The sequence below is a fragment of the Prunus avium genome, chromosome 7 (assembly GCF_965620075.1).
Source record: "Prunus avium chromosome 7, drPruAviu1.hap1.1, whole genome shotgun sequence".
Classification (NCBI taxonomy): domain Eukaryota; kingdom Viridiplantae; phylum Streptophyta; class Magnoliopsida; order Rosales; family Rosaceae; genus Prunus; species Prunus avium.
In genome coordinates this window covers 36,601,616-36,624,369 of record NC_142290.1, presented here as the reverse complement: position 1 = coordinate 36,624,369, position 22,754 = coordinate 36,601,616, and the positions used below count along the sequence as shown (strand labels likewise).

The 22,754-nt window shown below is 36.5% G+C and overlaps 3 protein-coding genes across 3 annotated transcripts; 1 reads left to right on the top strand and 2 right to left on the bottom strand.

Annotated features, from left to right (window-relative positions):
* Positions 1 to 223: 223 nt before the first annotated feature.
* LOC110751046 (S-adenosyl-L-methionine-dependent methyltransferases superfamily protein) lies at positions 224 to 4,221 on the bottom strand. The gene is made up of 8 exons (XM_021951463.2): positions 3,975 to 4,221; positions 3,316 to 3,430; positions 3,013 to 3,060; positions 1,984 to 2,245; positions 1,194 to 1,281; positions 959 to 1,024; positions 735 to 803; positions 224 to 615 (listed from the first exon to the last, which is right to left on the bottom strand). The coding sequence occupies exons 1-8, from the start codon at positions 4,116 to 4,118 to the stop codon at positions 526 to 528; spliced, it is 882 nt and encodes a 293-aa protein (XP_021807155.1). The 5' UTR covers positions 4,119 to 4,221; the 3' UTR covers positions 224 to 525.
* A 708-nt stretch (positions 4,222 to 4,929) lies between these two features.
* Positions 4,930 to 8,315, bottom strand: LOC110751094 (putative lactoylglutathione lyase, chloroplastic). The gene is made up of 9 exons (XM_021951521.2): positions 7,992 to 8,315; positions 7,440 to 7,644; positions 7,198 to 7,322; positions 6,982 to 7,046; positions 6,608 to 6,820; positions 6,449 to 6,496; positions 5,930 to 6,037; positions 5,563 to 5,703; positions 4,930 to 5,261 (listed from the first exon to the last, which is right to left on the bottom strand). The coding sequence occupies exons 1-9, from the start codon at positions 8,125 to 8,127 to the stop codon at positions 5,220 to 5,222; spliced, it is 1,083 nt and encodes a 360-aa protein (XP_021807213.1). The 5' UTR covers positions 8,128 to 8,315; the 3' UTR covers positions 4,930 to 5,219.
* Positions 8,316 to 14,467: 6,152 nt separating this feature from the next.
* On the top strand, positions 14,468 to 21,764 carry LOC110751016 (protein phosphatase 2C and cyclic nucleotide-binding/kinase domain-containing protein). Its single transcript, XM_021951434.2, has 16 exons — positions 14,468 to 14,719; positions 14,957 to 16,243; positions 16,437 to 16,568; positions 16,669 to 16,899; positions 17,022 to 17,147; positions 17,491 to 17,553; positions 17,648 to 17,730; positions 18,052 to 18,283; positions 18,359 to 18,675; positions 18,843 to 18,930; positions 19,030 to 19,096; positions 19,550 to 19,827; positions 19,958 to 20,023; positions 20,145 to 20,266; positions 20,706 to 20,862; positions 20,955 to 21,764. The coding sequence occupies exons 2-16, from the start codon at positions 15,212 to 15,214 to the stop codon at positions 21,201 to 21,203; spliced, it is 3,243 nt and encodes a 1,080-aa protein (XP_021807126.1). The 5' UTR covers positions 14,468 to 14,719; positions 14,957 to 15,211; the 3' UTR covers positions 21,204 to 21,764.
* Positions 21,765 to 22,754: the final 990 nt, after the last annotated feature.

The following is a 22,754-nucleotide window of genomic DNA, read 5'->3' as shown; positions in this document are numbered from 1 at the left end:
GGCATAGCATTTATTCACCTAATGTGGGTTACGTTTTCTTTACAGTTCATGCATAGGGATACCTTTTCTTCTGTTGACCAAGGTCAAACATTACATCTTAAACTTCAATATTAAGCAGTAAACTAAAAACCTTGTTTTCCTTAATCATATTGGTCGCCGGTCGGAAGGCAGAGATCAATGCAGAATTGTATATAGAGTAGGGAAATTAACTTACCCTTCAAAATTTAGTAACCACTATTGCATTGCATCATAATGTATATATGTACAGTATTAGAAGCAACTACAAGATTGGGACAGGACGTATTCCATTCCTTTGCCTGTATGATTCTTACAACACTTAACAAAATTGACACATGGTGTCAAGTTTCCCATTGATTCTTTCCAATGTAAGAGACGCACATCTGCGGCTACATTGTCAAGGTTCCCACCAAAAGTGCGCACCTATGCAGCTAACATTGTCTGAGTTAAGCCTCCTTTTCGGATCAACACTCAACCCTGCTCCTCGTACTGCATTACTAGGTTAAGTCATTTGCGGAACACTAAAATTGGTCTGTTGAATCCAGTTTTGCTGCCCGAGACGCTGGAAGTGACATTCTCCACTGTTTTAAATCCAATCTGTAATCGTATGTTAAATGTCAGGTATACCAGGATCTCAACCAAATAGTTAGGGAAAATGCCCTAAAAATTATTGCCACTTCATCCTGAATTTGAACTATAAGAAGATTGTAACATACCTTGTCCAGAAGTAAGTCTTGAAAATATTCCGGATGGAACTTAAGATTTTTATAATTGGTTCTGGTTGTCTGCACAATGGGACAAAATATTCTTTAGGCCTAATTTTAGTAAAGCAACGAAATTTCAAGTCATATAGTACTTAATCGAAAAACTTTCTGACTTATTAACTGATTTAGTAGTGATTAAATAGCTGTGAACTCAGAGCTGCAAAGAAAAAGGTTACCTCAGAAACTTTGTAATTATTTTCATATGACTTCCAAGGTTGAGGTTCCAACACAAAAATTCCACCCTGCTCACAAGAAGAAGAATTCCTCAAACTTTTTGCCCAAGGCCATCTTGTAACAAGGGAATGCTATAAATGAAGATTACTTGAACTAAAATTCCATGGTTAGTTGATAGCAGACAAGAAAAGAAGAACGGGTGGAAATGAATGGTAGAGCAACAGTTATAACAATTACCGGATGAAGTAGCCTCCAAACCTTTGTAAATAATGTAATCAATCCATCATCACCCCAATTCAAATGAATCCATTTTGTTACACTCAAACTGTATTTCAGGAGAGAAATAAATATTACAAGCAAGCAACACAGTAAGGCTAAGTAAAATTGAACAAGCAAATGAGAGCTTGTAAATTGCATATGAAAAGGCAAGCACCATGACGCAATTTTTCTCCCAAAATATATTAATAGAAACCCACTACAACTTCAATCTATAAGATAGGGGAAAGCAAGTCACTTTCACTAGAGTTCAATTATTACAGGCAGACTTAAAAAAACCAGGGTAACAATAATGGCTTTTCCTAAATATTTGTACGGCCAGTGGGGATTCCACCAATTGTCTCACAATAGGTTCTTGTTCTTAGCGTCTTACTATTTGGTGGTTATGGATAGACATACTTGGTTACAGCTTCTTAGACTTAGGAAAAGGAAAAAAAATCTGAAATTTCAAAACTCAATGGTATTCCGATGACTTAGATAATTTGGAGCTGTTTGTCTCTGACAGCGATCTGATTAGCAATCTATAATTTATGTTGTTCTCGTTCCGTAATCTCGTTCAGTTACTGAAAAGTTCTAGTAAAAAAAATTTATGAGAAAGGTTATGGTCAAATTTAAGGAATATAATTCAACTTTTTATCTTATATAATAGTTGAAAGCCTGCACACATCATAGCAAGTTTCCACATGCTTTTCCTAATAGGACTGAAACAAACATATTATATTAGAATAACCAAGAACAAGGAGGAGCTTACCAAATAATGGTATCATAATGCTTCTTTGGTGGATCACGAGTATTAACAAAATCTTCTTTTTGGAAAGATACTATATCAAGTAGATTTTTCTCCTCAGCACAACAATTCATTGGGATCTCCTTCATCTCTTCCTTTAATGAACCTTTGATACTGCGCTCTGAACCATTTGCACCCTCCAACTTAGAAGCCTTTCCGGGCACCTTTCTAGCATCCTCCATTTTCAAAAATTTCCTGATGTGCCAGTATGCATCCTGAATTCGATCTGGAAGATAATGAAACCTACATTATCTATGACTACCAAAATAAAATAAAAACACAAAAAAGCAACCCATGATGCCTAAAACGGTCATCACATCAACATTCTACCTGTTTACAGATTGGAGAACTAAACTCAATACTACTAACAGAGTTCATATTAACCCAATTAGGCTGAACTTAAGTTGCCAAATTGACTACGATTTGGGCTAATTACATAAATATTAGTGTAAAAGCTGAGTCTGATCACACACACAGAGCGAAAGATGCCAAACTCTGCATCCCAACCCAATGAAGTTTTCATTCTTTTCAAATGGGCATCCGTTGTGGTCTTTATAAATTATAAGCTCAAACTATGCCATAATGCCAGATATCACATAAAAAGACACATCACCTGAACCATGTCTTTCAAGTTCAAGTTCAAGGTGTCAGGCACCCACATGACATGTTACTGCATGGTCCAACATAAATTAAGTACCTAGGGAATATTGCACTAGTAAGCTAAGAATAACTTGTAGAGATATGTAAAATGAATAGCATGCATATACATATATGTGGATGTTCATGCATGTATGTGTATGTGTTAGCATGCGATACTGTGCATGAGAGATAATATCATAATTCTACATCCTAAATCTCATGCCAACAAGAGCTTAGAAAACATTATACATTATATCAACAATTCGAACTATATTTAACAGATAGAAGAAAGCCTTATATTTCAACTTCTGTGTAATTTCACAAACATATATGAGATCATGATTAGAATCTTACTGGCATCGATGTCAACTCCAAGAATGCTCTGGCAGCAGAATTTTTTGGCTGTATATAAGTACATAAACATGTTAATACCACTGTGAGAACCACATACAAAAATAAAGTATCTCAACGACAAATACAAAAAGGCCTAACTAGACAAAACCAAGAAATTCACTACATGTACCCTGACTGGGACTATGGAATTATATAAGCATTGATTACTTTCATTTGTTTAGGAAAAGACGAGGAGACAAAAAGCATAATCAGAAGACTGGTAAAATAAAATTTCAAATATGATTTTAACTGAGAAGTAAGTACCAATTTGAATGGTCATAATTCCAGAATTGCAGCCAATGTCGAGACAATCCTTGCCTTGGAACCATTCCTTCTTGAAAACCTTCAATCTAGGATCTTCCTCCAGTTCTTGACCAATCTAAAATATCATATGAAGGCAATAAGATTTCACATTGTTGTAGAGAGAGAGAGAGAGAGAGAGAGAGAGAGAGAGAGAGAGAGAGAGAGCATTGAGACTGTTATAAAATTACAGACTGAAGAATGGCCGAAACTATAACTTATCAGTGACTTTTATAAATTGATTATCTCAAATACTTTGGGTCACAATGAATAATAAATCATGGGCAAGACTTAGCTCAAGATACCTTTCCAGAAAATGTCCAAATAATATGCATAAACTCAATCCAACGACCCAGAAGCTTAAAACATGCACTGCATTTAAAATCCGGAACACAGCCCCAGTAACTTCAAATTAAATGCCATGTTTCAATCAAACTTACAAAAGCACCTACTTGGGTGCCCGCAAATTCAATCAAACACTAACCCCACATATCTACTTAAAAGAAAAAGAAAACAAGAAGGTCGCATTTTTAGTTATTGACTAGCCAAAGCTTTCTGGAAAACCAAGTAGAGCAATAAGAATATTCAAAAAGGAAAAAAGTGGCAGGTAGGGGATTAATTACTCGATAGCCGTAGTAGTGTTTGTAGTTTCCATAAGGGCAAATCTCTTTGCGCTTCTTACTTTTGTTCTGTACATGTTGTTGTTCGCGTTCCTCTCCGCCCTTCTTCTCTTTCTGTTTGCTGCACATGGCGGAATCTTCTGGCATTTTTTAGAAGAAGCTCTGTAAAAGTTCAGAGCTTTGGTTTGGTGGAACGAGAAATAGGGAATGAACAGCTTAGCTGAGTTGCTTTTCTACGATGGTTTAGGGTTTTAATATGAACAGCTTTAAAATGTTTGGGTTTAATTGCTTTTTAAAATATATTAATATTTAAATTATATAGCCGTGCGGCTATACTCTTTCTTCGAATATTTTAAGAGTTTAGCCGCCCGGCTGTACCGTTAAAATATATTACTATTTTACAGTACAGCCATTCGGTAATACTATTTCGAATATTTTAAACGTATAGCCGCGCGGCTGTACTCTTCAAATATATTAATATTAAATAGGATAGCCGGCCGGCTATACTATTTAAGTATTTTAAGAGTATAGCCGAACGGCTGTACGTTTCAAATATATAGTATTTAAATAGTATAGCCGTATCTACGAAAATTTTAAAAGTATAGCCACTCGGCTATACGTTTAAAATATTCGTTGGTTACCATTTTAAGCAATTTTCCTTTTTTAATCAAATACTATTTCTAATGTTTAATTGACGAATATGAAATATATGGTAAAGTCCATATCAAACATCATCTTTCCCTTTTTTTTTTTTTACAAGCCGTCTTGGCTAAGTGGTCTAACTCAATTTCACAATATCATCTTCCCTTTATTTTGTATTATGATTTATATATTTTTAATTTTTTTTACTGAAAGGTTCTCTCACTCACTGATCTGAGAAATCTTCCAGCAAAACTAACATTGCAAATGGCTACACCAAGATGTTTTGAGAGGATATCTTCCCAAAGAAACAGATGAATGACCCAAACAATAATTAAATATATAAAGTCAAACTAATTAAGAACAAAGATTCAAAGCTAATCATCGTTCTATTGTTTTCCGTTTTCTTTTGATAATGACTGCAAAGCTAAACGTGTGATAAATATTAAATACTTGTTACAATGGTTATTCGAAGCTAATTATAATTTTATCTACAAAATGGGATGTAATACATTCTTTCAAGAGAACAGCTTCTTAGAATCGATCATCTTGGCCCGAAATTTCGCTTTCAATATCACAAGCTTGGGTATCGTAAGCACCTCTTATAACTCACTCCAATTCCTTGAGGAAATCAACATTGTCCACAAAAACCTGCAAAATGAAAAAAGATGTATGAGACCTTGTAAATCAAGAGGGAGGGGGGCAACAACCCAGCAACCAACTTTTGGCATGCCATAACTAAAGTTCGGTCCATTTAAACATCATGCAAGTAGCAAACAGGTTCTCCACATAAATCCCATAAGCCTTGCAGCATTTTTTAAAAGTTTACTTTATATGCACTTTAAGTACCTACACAGATAGATGTTTATGGAAGTGTTGAATGCATCTTGAGAGCCATATAAAAGGCCAATCAGGTAATTCAACGCAATTAGCATGAAGGCGTGAACCATACCGACTTCCAACCGTCAGGGTCCAAGCAAGCAGTGATCTTTGTGTTGATACCAGGTAATGGCCCAGGTTCCCGGGTAATCTTGCCCCCGCAGAGTTTAATTGCTTCAGCAGTTTTATAGACGTCATCTGTGCCTACAGCTATCTGTTGAGAAAAAAAGAAACAATTCTACAAAATTAGTCAAGAAAAAATGGTCGCACAAGAACAGAGATAATTTTTCATGTAGTATAGCAAAGAGATTAACACAAAATAGTATTTTCACAACATGCAAAACTGAAAGCAATCATGCATGCTAGCGTAGGCAAAACCTTTTACAACAGAGAGAGGGAACACAGTCAAAAGAAGAGGAAGGGGGAAATCCTGGTTTTACCTGAGCATAAGCATTTCCTTTGTCGTATTCGGTGACCCCATAATTGTATGTCAACTCCAGAACAGCATTTTTGTCTTCAGGGCCATAACCCAGGATTGCTATAGTATACTAAAAGTAGCAAGCACAAGATTATGTCATTGAGGTGTAGTGTACTAGAAGACAAAAGGTATAGGATTTTTGTGCTACTATTGTACACTAGAAGTAATGAGCACAAGGTTATGTCATTAAGGTAGACACTAAATAAGCTATTCCTACATTTAGGGACCATGGTGACATGATCAAAAGCTCAAATCTATAAAACTATATGTTAGAAAAGATTATATTCTCTCATCATGCCTCAATCTAGAATCTCATGTTAATATCTCATCATATTTAAATCTCTCTTTGGATGAAATAGGGGTCAAAACAATTAACCAGGCATTCCAATCTGGATCCTGGTTCCAACAATTCTTGTACAATACTTCAGTGTAGAGAAAATAAAAGGCAATATATTGATCTAGAGAAAAATTGCAAAATTACCTTGTACTCAGGATTATCTCTTTTGCGAAGAAGCTCCATGCCAAAAGCCTAGGTCATGAAAAGGAAACAAGGATTAAGAACTAAAAGTAAATGACTTCCAAAACATATTAGCAGTGCACGGGGTAAGAAAACAGCATATTGTGCCAAAACAACTCTCACCTTCTCGTAAAAAGTTATGGAACGATCAAGATCACCCACACGAAGCATAACTTGACATAAGGGCTCAGGGGTAGGCCCTCTTTCCAAAAGTTCAAACTTATAACCATCAGGATCTTCAACAAACGCGATTACTGTATTGCCACCTTTGACTGGACCAGGTTCTCGTGTTACCTTGCCACCCTTAGCTTTTACGAGTTCCACAGTCTTGGCAACCTAACCACAAGAACACATAAGTTAAATCATAGAAGGTGTCCATTAAGAACAGACAATCCAGAACAGTCTACAAAACTAGTAACCACATGATAAAACAAAATTGTCATAAAAGGAGTACTGCATGCTTAAAAACAAAATATAACAGAAAAACAGTGACTTACATCGTCAACAGCAATACCAAAATGACCAAATGCAGTTCCAATATCATACTTGTCAACTCCATAATCTGGAAGTTCCATTAAATCAAAAAGAACATCAGTAGTATGAATTTACTTTGCAGGACGAGTTCTTATGGAAGAAATTCACAGCAGGTCTTTAGTAAGTTCCAATGCTTTAGATTTTGGGAATATTTGATGAAAACTAGTTGGATGCCTTACTGTAAGTGAGTTCAATAACAAAGTGGGAATCCTCTGGCCCGTATCCGAGAAAAGCATTGGTGTATCTTTCCTCTGGTATGTCACGTTTCCGCAACAATTTCATTCCCAGGCACTCTGTGTAGAATCTGCATGCACAACAAATTTCTATGCTTGAATTCTACGTTTTGTCTCATTGTAATCATGCAAATACACCATAATATATCAGAACAACAGGATATTCCATTTGCAGTGAACAGACATACTTTATGGTTCTGTCCAAATCCCCAACGCGGTAAACAACATGGAGCAGCCTCCTCTTGTCCTGTTTGACCCACTCTAGGACATTTTCCGGGGTAGCCGTTGTGCCTGCTTGCGCGGCATTCCCAGCAGCAGCCACCCCTATTGTTTTACCATCTCCTCTCAACAGCTTAGAAGCTTTCAGACCGAAAGACTCTGACTGTGGCAAAGCTGGTAGACAACTCAACGTCAAAAAGCAAGTCTAAAATTACAAAACCATCTCATACAATAAATACAATCACATTGTCAATGCCGTAAACTGATGTAAATCACAAACATAATCCCCGTTCTAATTCAATTCAACTTATACATTGCTTCCACAAATTCAACAATGAATTCTTAACTATGTACGAAAATTTCAATCTATTACTGCGATACAAGTATCAATTGTGCATGATTACAACCAAATTAACAGCCTCAAAATCCCAATTCAGCATAAAATCGATGAATTCAGCTAAAAGCAAATAGATTTAGGGTTTAAGAGAAAAGGGTAGCAGCAAGGCAAAGGCTTTATTTACCACTAGCGAGGTGAAAGCAAGCGAGTCTCCGAGGAGTGAAGGAAGCGAGAGAAAGGCCCAAGCGAGAAGCCCCGGCGAACCTCAACGTAGATAGCGAGGGTCTGATTGAGGACGCCATGGGTATTATCCCCACCATCTCTATCTTCTCTCTCTGTCCTCTCTGTCTCTGTCTCTGAGGCTGTGAGTCACTGGCTCAACTGGCTCTGATATAAAATTTTCTTTTTTTCTTTTTCTGTTTTTTTGTTTTGGGAAGGGAATGAGAATGAGAACGAGAATAAAGGAAGGGAGGAAGGAAAGGGCTCGTGCCTGCCTTTGCCTGATGGAGTGAAGTGAGAGGAGAAGTATTTTTATTTTCTTCATTTTTATCTCTTTTTTTACAATTTACAATTTACAATTTTCTTATTCGATTGGATTTGGATTTGGATTTTAGGAGATCCAATCCAACGATGGTGGACGGACGAGGTTTTGCCGCTGTGGGCCCATGTCTTTTTTTGTTGGTTGAAGTGGGCCCGAGTCTGAGCTTCTGTTTGTTTGTTTTCAAATTGGGCCTTCTGGGTCGGACTCTGAGCTTCTGTTTGTTTTGAAGTTGGGCCACTACATAATAGCCCCATTGCTAAATTTATAGGGAAAACGCCACCGTTCTGGGAACTTGCAAGTGTGATTATATAAGAGGAGTTTGGTTTTTATACAAACTTTACAAGTCTAAAGTGAATAAAAAAATAATAATTTCAAAAGGCGATAGAAATTTATTAGATGAATAGGAAAAAATAATACAAATAATTTTATAACCCCTTTCTACAACTATAGTTTCCCCGAATCTAATCCAAAGATATCAAGGACAAAACTAGCTACTAACCATCATGACTCTCCAAAGAGATTAAGAACCCTCAGTAAACTCAAGTAAGGTTCAGTAATTACGAGAGAGCAAAAAAAAAACACAAAAAACTCATACAGTTTCTAAACTTTATTGACCAAACAAACCAATACTAAAAATCTAAAACAACGCCAACCAAAAAGAAGAACAAACGCCGTTAATCTTACTCTGAAATATGATATATATAGTGCCACTTAGTCACTCCATATCCCCAACACACCAATCAACAATAGATCTATCATGACCGACCAAACAATAACACCTCAAAGAGAATCCTAGCAAGATCCGCCAAAGGAATACCATATCATTATAGATTCGCAAAAAGTCTAAGAACATCGAGAATCCAGGGGAACACCCCCGTGTTTACAAGTCTAGAGTGAATTAAAAGTTGCATTTTGAGTATTTGACTCCACTAGCTTTTTAAGCTACAAATTCCATACGTGGCATGCACTCCTACGTTTAGATGTGTATGTCATGAAAATGGCCTGAGGACAAAAGCAATATGTAACGTGTACTCAGTCGCAAAAAATGAAACTTTGAAAGTAGGAAGATGCTTAATATAGGTCAATTTTTTCATCTTTTACTTGACGTGCAGGTCGATTTTGTTGAGTAATTGATGTATCTTTCGATTACAATTTAGATGCAATATTAGGGTGAGCTAATAACTAGAAGTTTGGTGTTTTGCAGTGGAGAAAAATTTCGCTGTAACATGAATAGTAATAGTTTGTTATTTTTGACTAATAATATTATGTCACGTGAAAGTATTATCACGCATATCATAACGTTATTAACTGAGAATAACAAAATAATACTATCATGTTTCACGAAAGTCTTTTTCTTAGCGGTGGCCATAAAGTTTAGGGTTGGGATTGTGGGGTGGGGGATGTCTAAAGCTGATTTGACTTGCGGATAACATCATATATAGTTACTCTATAAATGGAAATGGAGGACATTGAGTCATAAACCCAAAAAGCAGAAAAGAAAAGTCTCCATAAATTTTAATTACTCAATCTTACTGAATAAATAAAGAATTTGTTGATAAGAAGTTTATGGGGATAAATTCCTAACTCTTCTGTTAAACTTGCTTTATTTTATTCCACTTTATTCAACCTTATCATAGCATAAATTCTTAACTCTTTTACCAAGTTAAGATATGATTTTACGCCAAAAAAACAAATAGAGATTCTGCAACAATTTTTTAGAGGCAAAGAAATATTTTGATAATTGGATTTCTTTTTATTTTTTTTCAATGATTGGATTTCTCTCATTGAAATTATTATTATTATTATTATTATTAATATGACAATTACTAAAAGTTCTTTGTAAGTCTGCTGATTCATCCTTTTTGTACTTGTCCATTCTTTATATTTATTTCTAAAAGATTTATAAAAATAAACAAAATATCTTTCAAGGCCACAACTGCACATTACCCTTTTTATCTTGTGGGGTGTGGTGTTCCACCATTTCCCCCACACACAAGAGTTTGATCACAACTCTCAAAAGTTAGAACTCAAAAGCGGAGGCGGCGTTTGACATTTAACTTTTAAGGGGTTGTTTGGCACGACGGATTATTATGGACTGGACTAAATTCTGATATTGTCTCGGATTAGCTTGGATTGCCCTAAGTTGGATTAAGTACTGACATACAATTGGTGTTGCGTCGAACTAAGAAGCTGGATTGTAAAAATAATGAAGACCTATATTTGGTGCTGTATCAGACTAAAAAATAATTCTTATAATATTTAAATTTAATTGGGGGTTTTGACCTAAAAGATAAATAAATGCTACAAAGAAACCCAATTCAAAGATTTATAACAATATCTGGCCAAAAAAAGAAAAAGATTTAAAACAATAATAAAAAGAAAATAAATAAAATTCTGTATTTTTTATGAAGAATAAAATTATGATATTTATTTTTTGGCTTCTCAAGATTAATCTTAGTTGGTCAAAACATTGTTAAAGGAGCTAAGCTCACTCTATATATTTCTAGGTTTTTCAGGTACCAATCAAAACAATAATTAAAAATTATATATATATATATATATATATATATATATATATATATACAGAAATTCTCTTATGCTGACATCCGGACGTTATTATCGTGCGGACGCCGTGTATTTTGTACTACCTCTCTCTGTTTTCCTGCCTGTTTACAATAGGATCCGCACGATACTAACGTGCGGACATCCGGATAAGAGAATAACTATATATATATATATATATATATATATATATATATATATATATATATATGTATGTATGTATGTATATATGTATAATTTTTGTATATTTGACTTTTGACTTCAAACTGACAAGTATAATTTGACAAGGTAAAAATTGCTTGCGATAAGGAAATTATCACATCATGAATTATTAAACTTGTTTCAATATCAAAAAAATATCAAACATTTGTAAATTACTATAGTTTGATTTTCCAAATGCAATATCAAAATAATTATTGTAATATTTTAATGATTTTTAGCTATAGAAAAAATTAAATGTTGCAAAAAAAAAAAAAAAAACAAACCCCATTCAAAGATCTAAAACAATAATTAAAAGAAAACAAATAAAATTCGGATATTTATTTTAAAGTGAGGCGTCGGACTCACGTGTTCTATTTAGTGAGCGTACTATTTAGCGAACCACTTTTTAGGCTCATTGTATTAGATGAGCGAGTGAGGCTTTTTTTTTTTATACTATTGGACTATACAGTCTCATTTAAGTTAGTCTCGTCTCTTACCAAACAAGGGTTTCAAGTGCTATTTAACCCAGTTTAGTCCATTGAGGTGTACCAAACATGGCCTAAAATGTGTAATTTACAAGGTTACGGATAAAACATTGTAAGGGCTTTTTTTCTTCCAGCAGCAAGTAGGCTGGACTGATGAAGTTGTCCCCTTTGTTTGAGTTCGAAAATTAAGCCCCAAAATGCTTCGAAAGGGCAGCAAAGCCTTAGGAAGTATTTTGGTTATCTTCTCCAACAAAAACAACAGCAAGTTACAGATAATTTCTTCACACTCACAGATGAACTTTTGGGCTTGGCATGAGGGGCATGTGGCATGAGAGCAAAATTACCACGGGTTTAGCACTTTGGGAAAGAGAAAGTTCGTGGGTTCCTATGAAGGTTAGAGGTTCTAATGGAAGAGAGGAGAGGTTCTAAGGAGGAGAGTTTTTGGTGATTTTCGTAGCTTATGGTAGCTTGACAGTGACTCTGTCAGAGCTGTAGCAATCTGCCAAAGCAGGGGAGATGGGGGAAATGGGCTAGCAAAGCACGAACATTTGCTGGGTTTGCAAGAGAGAAAGCTTGCTCTTTGAAGGTTGTGGGTTGTGTTTGTTGGGTAGGAGAGGCCCCATTTTATAGCTGCGGGAAACTATCCTTTCCCAAGAAACCCTAGTGGTTTCTTTCCAATTTGGCCCCTTCCTTTCTCCTCTCCTCCCTTGACTTCCCTATCTCAGTGAAATTGGCTCTATCTATTTGCACGAAATTAGGGATTTTGGGAGCTCAAGGCCTCATTTTCCCGCAGCAGCTTCAGTGGGAGACTCCCACTTTCAGCTATTTTTCTTCTTCTTTCATTCCTTATTCCATGACTAGATCTGATGAGGGAAAGGAAGTGGATATACATGCTGGTCCAAAGGGTGCTTCTGGCAGCTCGCAGGCTAATACTCCTTGGTTCCTTGAATGTTTCTTGCTTGGAACTTGCTCCCAGCAGCCACTCACGTGTAGATTTCCAACGTTCCTTTGTGGTTTTGTCTCCAAACTGAGTGTTAGGGCTTGAGCTGGTTTTATCCTAATTATATTGGCTTTTGGGACAACCACATGATCTATCCAATGGATGTGATGGCTTTGTCAAAGGTTGGGCTTTTTGGTTAGTTTGTTCTAATTGGATCAATGGGCTTATTTTGGCTAGTTTATTCTAATTGGGTCAATGAGCTTATTTTGGTTGAGGCAATGGTCCATCTCCTTTCTTGTGCTTACCCATGTTTGGGCCTAAGAAAATGGGCTTGAGTCCCGAGGCCCCCAAGTGACCCGAGACTTCCATTTCTCGACCCATCGATGGGCCCCATGATAACTTGTTACCATCCATACCACAACCCACTCAAGCAAGCCCCGGGCATTTGAGTGGCTTGAGCCCACTTAAGCTTGTAGCGTGACATGTTGCTTATTTACTTGGCATGGCATGTGTGCAAGCGCGTATGACGAACTGTCGTGTGCCCTAATCGGGCTTCTCCTCGGTAAGGTATTGCATTGGGTCGAGAATTTATTTGGGCCGAACCGTGGATTTTTTTTGGGCCTCAACAAACATCAAAATGCACAAGGGGGCTTGTAGCTTCGTGGATAAGAGTATTGAGCTCTACACATGATGTTTTAGGTTCAATTTCCCCATCTTTTAATATATCTTGTATTAAAATAAAATAAAAAACATTTATATGGTTGAATATTAAAATGGATCATAAAATGATTAAAAAAACTTACACGTTGAAGTTAATGTAAATAACATAATTTGCAACTATACCCACAATGTGATAGAAAGTATAATGTGCCATATGATTTAGAATCATTATTAGCATGAAATCAAGTGGACAAGATGCATTATTGGTACAAAATTGTTGCCTTGGTTGATAATGAATGAATTCCCATTTAGCCAAAAACAAAAACAAAAAAACAAAAGAAGAAAGAAAGAAAAGAAAAAAAAGTTAATCAAGGTGCAAGGGCATGCCTCCTTTTGAAGTGAAGGACCACTAGGGAAAGTTTATTATGTGATTGTTGAGTGAACGTGGGTGGCTTTCTCATTCAATCAATCAAGTATTGAAGATCAGTCATGCACACACACTTTGGTAAAAGCATACTTGAATTGAATTATTGCATGGGAAAAGAAAATAAAGTGTGACAAGGGGATGCATTTTGCGAAGTCGTTTTCATGTACCACTTATATAATTATATGATTATTTTAGGTTTACCTTCAATTCATTCTCTTTTTAGTTTATATTTGTTTTTTTTTGGTAGAGAGTAGGGGTAAAGCCCAATATAAACACTAACTAATAACAATTTTGGATATAGAAACCCTACACAATTAATTGAAAATTAACTGGTTGACAACAACGTGGGACGTTTATATTTGTTTTTCCTTGATCTTTATGGTTTCATAAATACAAAGTGAAAAATTAACTATTATTATGCATATGGACACGAGTAAGTATTAAAAAAGGTGGTGATGATCCTTGGATTAAAGTGGTGAGTTAAAATATTAGTAAATTTTCAAAATTTAAGGAAAGGATTTAAAATTCTCAAAGAGTCAAAGCATTGGAGTTGACTTTTTCTCAAAGTACCTAAAATCTACCAAATGAAGGTTTTGCAAATTTAAAGGAATGCTGGAATTTCTATAGATGAAAAGAACTAATTCCCAAAAAATGAATTTAGATCCAAAATTGCCATATTTGATATTTTTCCTATAAAGGTAAAAGTAGAGTACGACCCGTCACAGACTTGCAGCGCGTGGCTTGAGCAATGTCCACAAAAGCTGAGAGAGTACACATGCACAGACCAACACTGACACGAAGGCCTAATCCCTAATCCACAAAACCACGTGACCCCACCACACTCTGTCCCCACGCGCCTCCCCGATCCCAAACTCATAACCCAAACCCAAAGCAAGGCACCTGCTCTCTCTCTCTCTCTCTGCCAAACCACACTCAGGTAGTTCTACATTTCTCATTTGAGCCATTTCTGTCGTCTCTGTTAAAAGGAAGAAACAACAAAACGAAACGCTTCTGGGCTTCATCTGCAACCCAAGTCTCTGTTTTTTACTTCCTTCAAATTAATTTTCACGATTCAGAAGTGTATTTGAATCCACTGGTACTCTACTGCTCCTTCACCAATCTTACCATTGTTATATTAGTTTAATTTTTATTGTGTTTTTGTTATTTTATTGCGGTTTTTTTCCTGCCCCTGTAACGGTTCTGAGCCACAGTAGATCAAAAACGTCACTTTCCAATTTGCTGTGCCATATCTAACAGTTTGAATATCATAAAAGCTTTAGAATTCTTGTGGGTCAGTTCCTTTCATTCTCTAAAACTGTAATTTTCTGAGCAGCTGTGGAAGATAAAGTTGTAGCCAAATCTCATTTGCTATCCTGTATTTTCCAAAAGAATAAACATCGACAGCTCTGTCTCAGAGCTTGAGAATTAAGCCAAGGAGTGTGTTTATTGGAATTGAAAGTCTTGGGTTCGGTTCTTCGAGTTCAAAGAAGCAGAGCAACCACAGTGATTGAGCTCGTTTCAACTTGAAGCTAATGAATCTTCAGGTAAATTTGGCATTTGGGTCGGTTTCAATTTATAATTTTGAGTGATGGGTTGCGTGTATTCGAGGGCTTGTATTGGAGAGATTTGCGCTCCAAGAGAAGCCAGAATCAAAGAGAGCCAAAATGTGAGGAACACTGAGATCCCAGTGTGCTCTCCCACCTCGTCCAATGGCGAAGTAGCTGAACTTCGAGACCAATTCAACCAATCAAGCTTAGCCGGGGATGCTGAGGTGGGCATCACAAGGCTCTCTAGGGTTTCATCCCAGTTTCTACCTCCAAATGGGTCAAGAACTGTCAACATTCCATCAGGGAACTTCGAATTACGGTACTCGTATTTATCTCAGCGAGGGTATTACCCTGATGCTCTTGATAAGGCAAACCAAGATAGCTTTTGCATCCACAGTCCATTTGGGACAAACCCAGATGACCATTTCTTTGGGGTCTTTGATGGTCATGGAGAATTCGGAGCTCAGTGTTCACAGTTTGTGAAAAGGAAGTTGTGTGAGAATTTGCTCAGGAATAGTAAGTTTCAAGTGGATGCTGTTGAGGCATGCCATGCTGCGTTTCTTGCAACCAATTCTCAGATGCACGCTGATAGTTTGGATGATAGTATGAGTGGAACAACTGCAATTACAGTTTTGGTACGAGGTAGGACAATATGCATTGCGAATTCGGGTGATTCAAGAGCTGTTATAGCAGAGAGGAGAGGGAATGATATTGTGGCCGTGGACCTTTCAATTGATCAAACCCCATTTAGAGTGGATGAGCTTGAACGGGTTAAGCTTTGTGGTGCAAGAGTTCTTACGTTGGATCAGATTGAAGGGCTGAAGAATCCAGACGTGCAGTGTTGGGGCACTGAAGAAAGTGATGATGGTGATCCACCCAGGCTGTGGGTGCCAAATGGAATGTATCCTGGGACGGCTTTTACAAGGAGTATTGGCGATTCGATTGCTGAGACAATTGGGGTTGTTGCCAACCCTGAAATTGTGGTTTTAGAGCTTACACAAAATCATCCTTTCTTTATTCTTGCTAGTGATGGAGTTTTTGAGTTCCTTTCTAGCCAAGCTGTGGTTGATATGGTAAGGTATCCTGCTCTCACTTTGTTGCAATTCAAGTGTAGAATTGTCAAGAGTTATTTATCTCTGCTTCATTGAATGTTTATAATTTCGTGTGATACCTTATTGGGCACAGTGAGTTTAGTTTAGTTTTTTGTTATCCTGATTTTCCACCTTTTATATTCTAGTTATCCTGATTCTGTTACTATATTTACAGGTTGCAAAATTTAAGGATCCCCGTGATGCTTGTGCTGCAATTGTAGCAGAATCTTATAAACTCTGGCTGCAGTATGAAACTCGTACAGATGATATTACAGTGATAGTTGTGCATGTAAATGGGCTGACTGATGTAAGAGGATTTATGTATTTAATGTTGAAAGCGCATTGGCTTCATGAAAATCTTATTTATTTCTCAAATGTAGTCGATTAATGACGACTTTTTCTTGTAGACTTCTGTTGGTCAATCAGTAATTCCTGCGGTTGCTTTACGACCACCTGTTCCTCAAGTTGTAGAGGTTACAGGATCAGAATCTCCTTCGACTATTGGCTGGAACTCTAGGAACCAGCGCACAAGACATGATTTATCAAGGGCACGTCTCCGTGTGATTGAGAGTTCTCTAGAAAATGGGCAAATTTGGGTTCCTCCACCTCCAGCCCACAGAAAGACTTGGGAGGAAGAAGTATACTTTATTTCGTAACTCTTTTGCTTTCTGTTTGTCATAATTTTGTATGAAACACAAGAAATTGTACAAATTTCTATAGGCATGAGTTCTTACGTTGAACCTTTGTTCGTGCTAAACAGGCACAAATTGAGCGGGCTTTGCACGACCATTTTCTCTTCAGAAAACTTACTGATTCTCAGTGTCATGTGTTATTGGATTGCATGGAAAGGGTTGAGGTCCAACCCGGGGATGTTGTTGTTAGACAGGTTACTTTTCGTCTTTATGTGTTATTGGATTGCATGCAAAAGATTGGATATATTTATTAAACTATCAATTCATGTGTGATTCAATGCTTTGACAACATCAGGATGGTGAATTTATACAAAATGAAGAGAAATAACAAATACAACCTTGTTAAGTGACCTGGGGGGCTCAAATAAATTTGATTTTTAAATTAATGATCAATAGGGTTGCAATATTGGTTTAATTATCTGAGGTTTCATTCACAATGCTGATCCATTGCAAAAACAGCACTTGTAAAAAATGGAGAAGTTAAAATGTTGCAATCTGCATGAATTTATTACCTGTAACAATTGTTGTATTTTGCAGGGTGGTGAAGGTGACTGCTTTTATGTTGTTGGCAGTGGAGAATTTGAGGTGTTGGCAACCCAGGTCTTAAATATATCCTTGTTCTGCTTGAATTAATTTGGAGATTAATTCATGAGGACCCACAGTTTTTGTGTTGACTGTTATACAATCATGGCAGGAAGAAAAGAATGGAGAGGTTCCGAGGGTTCTGCAGCACTATACAGCTGATAAACTGTCATCCTTTGGAGAGCTAGCACTAATGTGAGTTATTTATTTCCACCTTATTTTTTATCTGTTGGTGCAGATGATTCTACTATCATAGTTTCTGTGAGCTGACTATATAGCTTAACTCTTGGAATGCACAAATTGAACCTAAATTGAACTGTTTATACCTGTACATCTATGGATTGGAAATTTTCTTTTGATTTGTCATTGCTTCGAAAATGGGAAGCATAGTCCTGAAACATGTTAGATCCATTTTGTTTTGGCTTTTCTTGATCTGTTTGTGTCCTCTTGTAGGGCATAATAGATTGGTGATTTCTAATTCCTGTTTACTTGATTTTGGGATATATGATACTACAGGTATAACAAACCACTCCAGGCCTCTGTTCGTGCTGTGACCAGTGGAACTCTTTGGGCTTTGAAACGAGAAGACTTCCGCGGAATTTTAATGTCAGAGTTTTCTAACTTGTCATATTTGAAGTTGCTTCGGTCAGTGGATCTTCTATCAAGGCTGACAATCTTACAGCTGAGCCATATTGCTGATTCTCTTTCTGAGGTTTCCTTCTCAGAAGGGCAGACAATAGTCAGTGGGGTATGTTTACTTTTGTTAAGAATATCATTTACTCTGTATTCCTTTATCTTATGTGTACTTCATATTTATCTGCAGAATGAAGGCCTAGTTGGGTTGTACATCATACAGAAGGGAAAAGTGAGGATTACTTTTGATGCAAACTCAGTTAGTAGTCCTGTTGTCTCTAGTCTCAATTCTGAGAATAAAAAAGAGGATGATAATCCTCAGAGCAGTAAAGAGCTCTCAGTGGAGAAGACGGAGGGAAGCTACTTTGGTGAATGGGTACTTCTTGGCGAACATATTGATTTGTTTAGTGCAGTTGCTATGGGCGATGTCGTTTGTGCTGTTTTAACAAAGGAAAAGTTTGATTCAGTTGTTGGCCCTTTGACAAAGCTTTCTCAGGATGATCAGAAGTATGTTGCATTCTACGGAATCTCAGTTCATAATTTTTAATCAATCTACCATTTTGAAATCCACGGTTAACTTTGGAGCTCTTAATGACATGTCACGATTTTTAAAATTCTTTTTTTTTAATGACTGTTTCATATGTCTGATGCTGTTGGTTGTTGTCACTATTCAGGTCAAGTGATTATTCTTCTGAAGTTTCAAAGGAATCTGTCAAGAATATTGATATTTCTACTCTAACTAAAGTTGAGCTGTCTGATTTGGTATGGAGTACAGTGCCCTGCTTGTTGTTGTGTTCCCAAAGATAAATTCCTAATTGAGTTATCTTCTCATTTATTGATACTATATATTCTACTGTCTAGGAGTGGAGAACAAGTTTATATTGCACTGACTGCAGCGAGATTGGACTTGTACTTTTAAAAGATTCAGGTTGGTTTGTTGTTATTATAGTTTTTTAATGTAATTTTTAATATTTGGTTTTATTTAGGTAGTTTGGGCTTCTACTTGATGATTTCTGTTCATGTTAAAGTGGGCTTTCCTCTCTTTTCTGTTTCTCGGGAGGAGGGGGAAATGAAATGGTTGAAGTATCAATTGTTAGAGCAAAAAAACAAAAAAAGAAAAGAAGAAGTTGATCACATATATTGCATGGAGTGGGGCGGATATTAGATCCAATATCAGAAAATTTTGAGGAGAATTTATATATGCTGCATATTTTGAGAAGTTGATTACATATACTGAATGGAGTGGGGCGGATCTATATTACATAGCATGGAGTTGATTACACCTTATTAGATGCAATCTTTTGAGAAGAATTTATTTCTTTTTAGAACAGTATACATAACCTGATCGAAATGCTTCTTTCTTGTTCTGATTGCCTATCAGGAAATTTTCTTAGTTTGAAAAGGTTTTCAAAGCAGAAGGTCAGGAGGCTAGGAAAGGAAGCACAAGTGTTAAAAGAGAAGGATCTAATCAAGAGTATGAGCTCTTCAGCTTGTGTGCCACAGTTTCTGTGCACTTGTGTTGATCAGACACATGCAGGCTTACTGCTAAATACTTGCCTTGCTTGTCCATTGGCCTCAATACTTCGCACTCCCCTTGATGAACCATCTACCCAGTTTTGTGCAGCCTCTCTAGTTGCTGCTTTGGAAGATCTCCACAAGGTCCAATTTCTGGAAATAGCTTATTTTCTTTCCCCTTGTTTTTTCACTCCTGTTGTTCTGACTGTCTCTGTAACATGTTACTTTTTCTACATCTCTCATTTTTTTTTTCGTTTTGAAATTTGACTTTCAGAATGACGTTCTCTACAGAGGCTTGTCTCCTGATGTTCTATTGTTGGACCAAACAGGACATTTACAGGTTGGTGTTCAGTTTTTCGTTCTAAATAGTGTTCATAGGATCTCAACGGATCTTGGAAATAGAGGAAGGGGGAAAACGTTGATTAAATTATGACTAATTACTATTTTTTGCTGTATTGTAGCTAGTAGACTTCAGGTTTGGGAAGAAGTTATCTGGCCAAAGAACATATACAATTTGTGGAATGGCAGACTTTTTGGCTCCAGAGATAGTCCAGGGAAAAGGCCATGGTTTCCCAGCTGACTGGTAATACAGTAACTTCGGTGGTACATGCCTTGTATATCCTAAACCTAAATATTCTGTAGATAACTGGATATTTAGTTTTTGAGGAAAATGTGAGAAATTATTGTATAAAAAGTAAATCTATTCAGTATCTGATAGCATGGAGGCATTGAGAGCTTGGGAAATTAGGGAAATGCTCGATAGAAATATTCATAGAATTACAAAAATTTATATTAGACTTAAATGTTATTGGAAGAATATATGCTGCCAGACCTTAGTGTAATTGTGAGATTTATGAGAATATATGCTCAACAGAAATTATTGAAGGCTTAGGATTCAGACTCTAAGTTGTATATTTGTGGTTGTTTTCTTTCTTCTATTTTATGCTATTTTATTTTATTATTGTCTTCACAGTATTGTTTTGAGACCCTTTGCAGTCCTGAATTTGTTTGCAAATTTTCAGGTGGGCATTGGGAGTCTTGATATATTTCATGCTACGGGGTGAAATGCCATTTGGGTCATGGAGAGAAAGTGAGCTTGATACATTTGCAAAGATTGCAAAGGGACAGCTAAGTATCCCGCAAACTTTTAGTCCTGAAGTTGTTGATCTCATCACTAAGGTATTGCACGAATCGTTTAATCATTTCTCTGTCTCTCCCTTTCTGATAAGGAAATTTCATATGCGTACTTTTAATTTTAATAATATGTTCAGTTACTTGACGTTGATGAAGACACAAGACTGGGAGGCCAAGGTTATGATTCTGTCAAAAGGCATCCCTGGTTTGACGGTATTGATTGGAAAGGGATAAGAGACTGTAGTTTTCCCGTTCCTCATGAGATCACCTCTCGTATAACTCAACATTTGGAAAGTCACTCGGAGGACTGTTCTTCTGTTCCTCTAGCTTCTCCGTCTCGAAATGCAGAAGAACTTGACAATCCTGAATGGTTTGATGACTGGTAGTAGGATGAAAAATACAGGATTTTCCACCTTTGTAAACAATTTTGCAGGTGGACTTTCTTTGCTGCTGTGAGATTTGACTCACACCTTTGCTGAACAACAAGAACCCACTGAGGACATACAAAATCAATCGAGGAAAGAAATGCAGGAGTTACAAGCCTGAGACTGAGCCTGAAACTCACTTATGGTCCCGTTATATTTTACCCAATTATATATAGTAGCATTAGAAGAGTATATATATCTTGTGACAAGCTGCTGCTAATTAGCCTTTTGACTAGTTCAGTGGAGAGGTCGGCTCATAGATTTTTCTCTTCCTTTTTCTTTTGATTTTGGTGAATCTCCCTCCACTGTAAATACATATATGTGAAGATGAATAGGGGCTCCTTCCTTGATGATATTATACCTTTCCACTCTACTTCTGTAATAGCAGCTACAGAAATTTGATTGACTTAGCCAAGTGGCTACTCGAGTTTCTATCATCCGTTATTCTTATCGTTTACTATTCAAACTCTCTTGTACCATTTTCTTTTATGTTGTAAATACTTGAGCTCTGGTTTATGGAAATCCTTACTGATTGGTCTCCAGCAAAATTTATATCTTCCTCTCACATCTTCTCTAATGATTTGCTTGTTCAATTTGCTTTTGACATTGCTAGGGTCATATTCTTTGTCAATTATTGCATAGTTTCAGTGCAGGCCTATTCCTAATAATAAGTTAGTTTGGTCAACCAAATTATATTTGCCTACATTCATAGGAGGCCCAGCGAAGTGGTCCCAAGCCCTCAATGTGGAGCTAATGCTGCTTGCTTACCAAATCCAACTTTCAAACCCTTAGCTGTAATCTTTCTTTCCACTCTGTCCATGAACTTGCTTCAATGGTGCAAGTGCCACTTGGAGCTCCACATGGAACCAACATTTTGCAGTGAAGGAAATCTGCAATTTATTATTAAAAGGAGCTGCCAAATGTTGGTCTGCAACAATCATCAAGAAAATTTCCTCACTTCAAAATGGGTTAACTTTTATTATGTTTTTTTTATAATTAGTTTTAAAATTTTGCCAAATTTGCTTAATATTTATTATTATTATTTTAGTACAAGTAATAGTCTAAACTAGAAAGAAGAGAGATTTCGCGTACACACAACTATGATGCCGTTGGGCTAGACCCATTGGCTTATACTTTCCTTGATATGTTTTACAAATTATATAATGACATGGAGAAGAGAGAACCTACTCCACATAATAATTTAATCCAAGTACTATAACAACCATCATAATAAATCTTAAACTAATGAACGAATTAGACACGAACAACATTAGATCGAGTCAACTACCATTATTTTTTTAACAAAAATTGCAGAAAAATATATATAAAAATATTAATTATGGGGTATCTAGCCAACTTGTAACTTGTAAGGACAAAAAAAATATAAAAACAAAACAAATAATTAATTTACATAAACATGCAAAGTTAATTCATGGATGGTTTCCTTGAAGACAGATAAAGCAGGCTCAGCTCTTACGTCAATACCACAGCGGTGATAAATTATAATATTAC